This window comes from Mya arenaria, chromosome 8 (assembly GCF_026914265.1).
Source record: "Mya arenaria isolate MELC-2E11 chromosome 8, ASM2691426v1".
NCBI classification, from domain to species: Eukaryota; Metazoa; Mollusca; class Bivalvia; order Myida; family Myidae; genus Mya; species Mya arenaria.
The window spans coordinates 59,613,695-59,621,750 of record NC_069129.1 but is presented as its reverse complement, the minus strand read 5'-3'; the positions used below and the strand labels follow the sequence as shown (position 1 = coordinate 59,621,750).

The following is an 8,056-nucleotide window of genomic DNA, read 5'->3' as shown; positions in this document are numbered from 1 at the left end:
ATAGATTTTGGCAAATTTTTTTGGTTTGTTAAAATAGAGATACTGACATCTGGTAACCTTCAGCAAATTTTAATATTTGTTCAAATATTGTACTTGAAAAGCACAATTTTCAATCGCGTTATATTGACGGCGTTTAGTATTTCGTTCTTACGAGATAGGTTGATCGACATTTTCACGTGGTGTTATCAACGTATTGTTATAACTTCTAAATATCCATCTACAGCTGTATACGTCTTAATGGCCTTCATGGATAAGACGTCGGTTTCTATTCATTTTGGTTCACACCCCACTAACACCAAAATATATTTTATACTTAAATTGTTTTTTTCTGCACTTTTGATATGGTAGAGTTAAATAATGATACAATAAGAGGTTTCATATGCATACCAGGGGGAAATAATAGTTGGTCCAAAACACGAGCGAGTCCCTTTAAAGCACATATGAAACTTGAGATGGAAAAAAACAAAGCCTTACGCATTTATTGAAAACGAAGATAAAAGGTCAGCGAAAATCTTTTGAAATAAACGAAATTTGAAACTTTAAACTGCTTACCACGCTACACAAGGTTTACGTTTTACCAATTTCGCCCTTTGTCTGGTATTTCCTTTCACTTTAAAGTTACGATATTTTATTTTCGGGTCATTATAGAAGTTTATATTCCTGTAGGTTTGGGTATATAGTGTAAAAACAATGGGAATTGAAACGAAATTCCGTGCTTCCCACGTGGCAACAAAAGCAGGAGCAGTGGTTCTACTTGTAACAGTCATACTGTATGTGGTCGGGTTCGCCACAAATGGTTGGGCTCACTTCAAAACTGGATTAATTGAACAAGGACTTTGGAAAGAATGCCTGTGCTTAAGGGGTCTTTCAGAACAGAAAACCTGCGTTTGTACCAACCTGAATGACGACGATGCGCTACAAGGTACTGGTCACTGATTTGGAAGAATAAATCATTTTCAAGAAAAATATCAATATGTTAATTTTAGGCGTACACCATAATAAGTGTAATTAATTAACAAGAAATACATTGTTCAATCTTTAGTTAGTGAAATTGGCAATGCCATGTTTACTCATAATAGATACAAGAAGATTTAAACATATTTTAAAGTAACGTAACCATATACAGTGTCTTGTTGCATGGTAAATATAATTAAAATTATTGGTGATTATTGGTGATATAGCATATATACTTAGGCTATATAATTCGAATAATCTACAACTTCTAGGGTTTTATAATCCTACAATCATTTCTAATAAATTTTGACCGGACCTCTTTTTGAAAATACAACAATTTTACTCGTATCAGGGTTCTTAACCCCATTTTTGCATATATTCGTATAAAAGAACAAGATTGTTTTGCAAGTGTTCGACATTTTTTACCAAAAATAATCATGTCACTAGCGAACAACATTGATATAAAGGATATGTCTTTTATTGTTATACCGCTATTAGCACTTTCCATCAAAAACTTTTCAATATTCCAAAAACAAAGGTAAAGGCGACATAACTTCGCCTTGTTTCTAACCAATAGAACATTCGAAAATGTCTGAGTTAGAATTGCAGCCTCTAACACTAAGTTTGACCTTGCGCAAAACTTTTCCAAGAATGTATAGTGTACAATTTGAGTTATAACCCATTTCTATAAATGCTATCAAAGGCTTTCTACATACATAAATGCACATACTGCTTACTTTTTTCGTTTATTAATAACGGCATTAAAAACAAACATAGCATCCACTGTGAACCTTCCCTTCTGAAATCCAAATTGTGCATCACTTAAGACATCATTGCTTTCTGCCAAATCAGTGACTCGTATATTTATAATACCAGCAAGTATTTTTGAAAAAAAACACAACATTTTACAAGGGTTATGCCCCGATAAGTATGGACATTACTGTGGTCATTTTCTTAAAACTAGGCACAATTAAACCTTCAATCCATTGGTCGGTTAAATTAACCGGTAACCAAAAAACCGTTAAAATTATCAACCATATGCGAGGCATAATACGATAAAATATTCGTTAAGCAACTTGTCCCCCGCAAAGCCTTTTTTAAATTGTTTTATGACATACTTAATTTCTCGAACGGTTTTTGGAAAATCTTATTCTTCAAAAATACAACCATCGTCATCAAACTTGTCACAAAAGTTTTCAGCATATTCTTTATCTATATTTGTAATGATATTAGTCAGATTAAAAAAAAAAACATTCATAAAATTGTCCCCTAGAAATATCATTATCAACATACCTTTTCTTAATAACATGTTTGCAAAAGTGTTTAGGCTTTTGATGGCGTAGATTGTCAAAAGTTCTCGTTAGCTCAAAGCGACGCCGTTTGATTTTATTCGAATTTTAACTTAACGATTGCACATATACATGTTTTGCTTTTCTTCGCTCATTATCAAACTATTGAGCATTATAACTAAACTTATGTTCACTTTAGTTCCTCTCAGTGTATATTTTCCTTTTACAAAGTAATTAATCAGTAGTGGATCCGAAATATTAACAATAATTTCGTTTAATTTACTTATACATGTAGTTATAGCATATTACTAGTTAACAAATTATCATTAATAATACTGTAAAACTCAGGTAATTTTGCAATTTTATTCTGCCTTTATATACCTTTTCATTACCATATATATAATTGTTTAATGCCTAATAATCGCTAGTATAAATCCAGTTCCAGGTTGGTACAAGGCAGTTCGGGCATGCGCAGTCATCGCATTGCTGTTCTTAATTGGTTCTATTGGGTTTACACTGACGTCACTGTTGATATCCTCGAAACCGTCCATAAGACTGGCAAACATCGCATGTGCTATTTTTGCTGGTATGTTGAGATGATGTATTTTTTTTCTGTTCAGTCATAAAACGAGACGACATTACTATACAATAGGATAACATGGCTCTTAGTGCAGCGTTTTCATCACGTATGTTGTTTACGACTGAAGTCGATTTTGCAGCTTGGAGTTTTTCACGTGGCGCTATTAAATTCAGAAAATGCACAAAATCTCGAGAAAAGCGACGAAAGCGAATATGACTCTAGATTAAAAAACCAGGAAAAAAATCAAGTTTTATCATATACCTTACTGGATAAATCATTTGTAGCCATCAATCAAACCGACAATTTGAAAAATAAGAAAATGTCAAAAGAATAATGCATAAGATAAAATTTAATGAGCAACAGAGAGTATTTTAAGTATTCATTGTTAAAAATATGTTTTTTACCAAGTTGAAAAAAATCACTTAGAAGCTTTATGTGAAAATAATTTGCAGTTTTGGCGATATATGTAACATGTTTGCGATTTGTATGCGTAAATTCTTGTCCAGCTACAATTTGTTTGAGTGTAATTATTTACACCAACATAATAAATGTATGTAGAAGATCGGGATATTTATTCTATAGAAAATATTGCTTTACTCCAAATCAATCCATTCTGAACGAATTTCTGTAATTTTACTCGACATTTTAAAATGACTTTTAAGTACCTTCACGATAAGCTCCCATTCCCTGTTATTTTTATTTTTATTCTTTCACTCTTTCGAACCGGTCACTTTAACCCCTTGTACACATTTTATTGAAATGCTTCAGTACGGTGGCATAGAGGTGCCATACCTGTTTCTGTTTATCTCGTTTAAACGACTTACATATCTCGTTCAAACGACTTAGTTACTCTTTAAAACGACTGAGTTACTCATTAAAACGACTTACTTATCTCATTTAAATGAATTACGTACCTCTTAAAACGATTTACGTATCTCGTTTAAACGATGTATTGAACAATCAGAAACGCGTAATCCATCACTCGAATACACGGCAGTTACATATCAGAGCTAAGAGATAATCTTACAATTATGACAACAAAACATGATACTTGTGTGAGATAACAAGCCGTTTAGCCATAGTTGTATGATGTCATGGTCATATATAAGAAGTTTTGATCACTTTTGCTGGTTACACTATGAATTGAATCTGTAATTCATTTTCCTATATCTTGCTGTTGTAGGTATTTTCATTGTTGTTGCCCTCATTGTGTTTCGTGTCAAGCTGTTTGAGGGTATGGGGAAGGACCTTTACGACTTGAAGTACTCCTATAACCTATGCACTACTGTCGTCGTATTCATTTTCGTCATTCTGACACCACTTCTTATCGTTGGACACATGAAAACACAGTCAAATCCGGCAGCGGTTGGGATCGCACAACAAGGATTTGTTATTCGCACCTCTGGACATACAGCGCCCGGTCAACCAGGCATGGCATATCCTATGACATCATATCCGACAGCTTATGTTCAAACCGGTGCAATCCATTCAATGCACTCACATCCAGTGGGATACGTTCCACAAGGTGTTGCATATCCTATCTCGTCGTATCCGGCCGGATATGGTCCCTAGGGCGTCTTGAATCCTACTACGTCATATCCAGCAGGACACGGAAATACCGGCGTAGCAAACACTCCCATGTTTCATCCAGCAACGGATGCCATGACCACTTCATAATCCTGGACCATAGTTAATTATAAGAAAGACTCTGACAATGTTAGCAATTCTAGTTGACATTGGTACAGTATGACTAAGATACGTCTGCTTTCCATGACTTAATATTTTACGAGGTTATTTTCTGGAAATATTTGGTTCTTTGTCAGGACATTTTTGTACCAATCAGATAAATATTTATTCACAGCATGATTAGTTGATTACTTTCTGACGTTAAACTGATCACTTTCTGGCGTTAATTTGATCACTTTCCGATGTTGATATTTTATGGAATCCCTATTTAGAGCCTCTTTAGTTCTACTATTAGAATCCTTAATTGTTATTTCATGATATATTATGAAATATTCATTTAGTGACTATCTCATGTTTATTTCATTGCGATTAAGGGCAAGCATTGTTAGCCAAACAAGTGTGAGCATCTCTTTCACTTCTGATTATTTCCTAGTATATGATGCTCTGCATCTCTGTGGACATCACTCTGCTCCAGAAATGTCATACTGACAATACATTTAAAGAAGCTTAGAAGAATATCAACCAACTTTAATCTCAGAGGAATGCAGCATTTTAACACTTCGTTAGTTTTGATAACAAATTGAAGAACTCTGAAGATTACTTCTCATTTTTTATAATAACTTGAAGAATTCTAAAGATACCTACTATTTTGACTTCTACCATGAAGGATTAATATCCACAAACTTGTCTAGCTGATTTGTCAGCACTATTGGGTGTCTATGAGAGATTGACCAGGTAGTCATATTGACCCTCTGGGTCGATGGTGGTTAATTGATGACAATGACCTCAGTTCAATTTTAACACCAGTATTCACCATTACAATTCATGTAGGGCCTAAACAGCACGAGCATGTGGCACTTTGGACTTGCCCTTCTCAATCTCATTTTTAACTTGTTCATTTTGACCGCCATTCAGAATTCATGGCTGTTATTTATATTCATTCTTTCATTCTTTAGACTTGTCTTGCCCTTGATAATTTTTTTCTTTACCGCAATTTCACACACCCTTTTGGGATTAGTTTTCTTTGTCTGCTTTGAGCACCCGCATTTTTTATACATTTTTCTGTTAACCTTTATGATATTTTGGAAAGTTTACCAAATTAAATTGACTATTGTTGTTATTATTTAGTTATTATTTCTAGTTTTCTGTTTATTTTGACTCTGGCTGGTCATTTTCAAATTCAGTCAACTTGGTTTAAGTAAATTAAGGTAATACGGCACCTTTCACATAAGATAATACTTAGTAACAAATTGTACCCTCTAAAGTCTATGTGCCAAGCTTGTAACATTGTGTACAGTTGAGCAAGAAAATGTGTCCACTAAATCTATGCCAAGGGCAAAACACTAGGTCGTTCGGTCAAATGTTGGTAAAATCTGTTGGAGATAAAAGTTTCCATCCAATAAATGATTAAATGTTAGTTAGAAATGTGTTTCTGATAATAGGTAGGATACGTCCTTTGGGAGGCTTAACTGTCATATTTGAAACTAATGCACCTGCGAGAAAGCAAAATAGAACAGCCATTATTCTCTTGTTTCTGATAATAAACCCATGTTAATGAGATATTTTTCTGTTCAAGACTTAAAGGTAGGAGACTCAAATATATAGAATCACTTTTTAAGACATCGTCAAATACCATACACTCCTGGAGAAGTATTTATAAAGTATATTAGTGGAAATTTCATCTAAAAAAATATCAAGTTGGATTTGAAGGAAATTAACAATGTTTTTACACCGAAATAATGAAAAAGCGCAAGAACATTTGAAAATAATAAATGCATCAGAATAAATTTGATGAAAAACAGATAACATTTTAATAATTCATTGTTAAAATTTCGATTTTTTTACCAACATGAAAACAATCACTAAGAAGCTTTAAGTAAGAATTATATTAAGTTTTGGAAATATTATATAACATGTTTGTAAATATTATATTATTCGTATTTCAAAATAATTTATGTTTTCCTTCATGTATGTACTATATTTGGTTTGTGTTTATAACGCTGAGCTATATTTGCTGAAGTTAGATGATAATACGTATAATTCTGTCTTGTTCTGTTTATATATATAGGTTCCATAATCACAGTGTGTACCACTATGTTTCTTTGATGTGAATAAAGAATCAAAATATTTCTTTGTGGATTAATATACACAACCGATTGTGAGATCATTAGCGGTCAATATTTGGTAAGGCGTCAATAGGCATGCTTGGGAAATGGCGTCATTGAATGGCATTTGGCCCAAATGCAACGCCACATTCTGTGAATAAAACCATAGTACATAATTATTTGGCGTAAACTGTACATCGTATAGCTGACCTCTAAATGTTGCTACGTTTGACAAACTGTTGTGTCATAAATATCGAAATTCACCTCATGGCGTTAACATAATTTTATACAAGCTATTGCCTTCAGTCAATACACAGTAGTGTTGGGAATCGGACAGAAAAATAACTATCGATTATCGGATTATGAAACCGATCAATGATCGATTTTTAATCGATTTAATCAGCACTTAATTAGCTTTGGTCAGCACATGTACGGGTCAGTTCTAAGCACCCATGTTCCCTTACAATATTGTTTGTACATTTCTTTGTATCAATTACATTTTTTATTCAAAACGCGGTCTTTCAGTGTTTACAAATTACTAAAAATTAAATTACAAAGAAAATTTGTGGTAAGGTACTGTAGTGACTTACTGACTTGATAAGAATATGACTAGATAACTTAACAAAAGTTAGTAACACATAAACACTTTAACATTGACTAGCATTAACCAGAAAAAGAAAATTAGTAGCGGTTACGTCCCCTGTTTCTATAATCGATTGTTCAAATTTTACTATCGATTGTCGCCGACGTAGGGCTTTCCGATAAATTGTCGATTATAATCGATCATCGGTACAACACTAATACACAGTCAATATAATGAGATCTGAAATCGGAAGGCTCGTACTGGAAAAATACCAAAAGCAGTACTAATGCAATTACCGTACATGGCATTCCAATATAGGGTTTCCAAAAAATGGATATGACTTTGAACATCTCTCTGAATAGAAAGGCACACCATTAATAGATAGTCATTCGCCACGTGTATCGACTCCACTGGGTGATAACCAAATTGGCATACCAGGTTATTACGCTAGTTAAGGTCAATCATATTGAAAACCATGATTATGCTATCTTTAAGTTACTATTCACAAAAAATGAACAAAATATAAAACAGAATGCTAAAGAAATGTGCATACTTGTTTAATTAAGAGATATTGATCCAATATTAGCTGTTAAGCTGTTCGAATTAACTTATTTTCTTTAAAAACAACACTGAAAAAATGTTAGGTAACAACACACGGACCAAATTTTACTCATGTTTGAAACAGAGAAGTTGGTATACGATGACTGAACATCTTGTATGTTTTAACTTTACTTATTGAAAGTTCAATATGAACTCTGTGTTTAGCAATCTCATTTGTCAAGTATCTGATGCTAGCATTTAACTGTTAGCAAAATAGCAAAAAGTGGAATGTTCAGTTTTAAACCAAGATCAGAAATTT

General features: G+C 33.2%; 1 protein-coding gene across 1 annotated transcript; it reads left to right on the top strand.

The window, feature by feature from the left end:
* The first annotated feature begins 611 nt into the window (after nt 1-611).
* Nucleotides 612-6,638, top strand: LOC128242603 (uncharacterized). The gene is made up of 3 exons (XM_052959826.1): nt 612-922; nt 2,683-2,829; nt 4,007-6,638. Exons 1-3 carry the CDS (start codon nt 691-693, stop codon nt 4,393-4,395), a joined length of 768 nt encoding a protein of 255 aa, XP_052815786.1. The 5' UTR covers nt 612-690; the 3' UTR covers nt 4,396-6,638.
* Nucleotides 6,639-8,056: the final 1,418 nt, after the last annotated feature.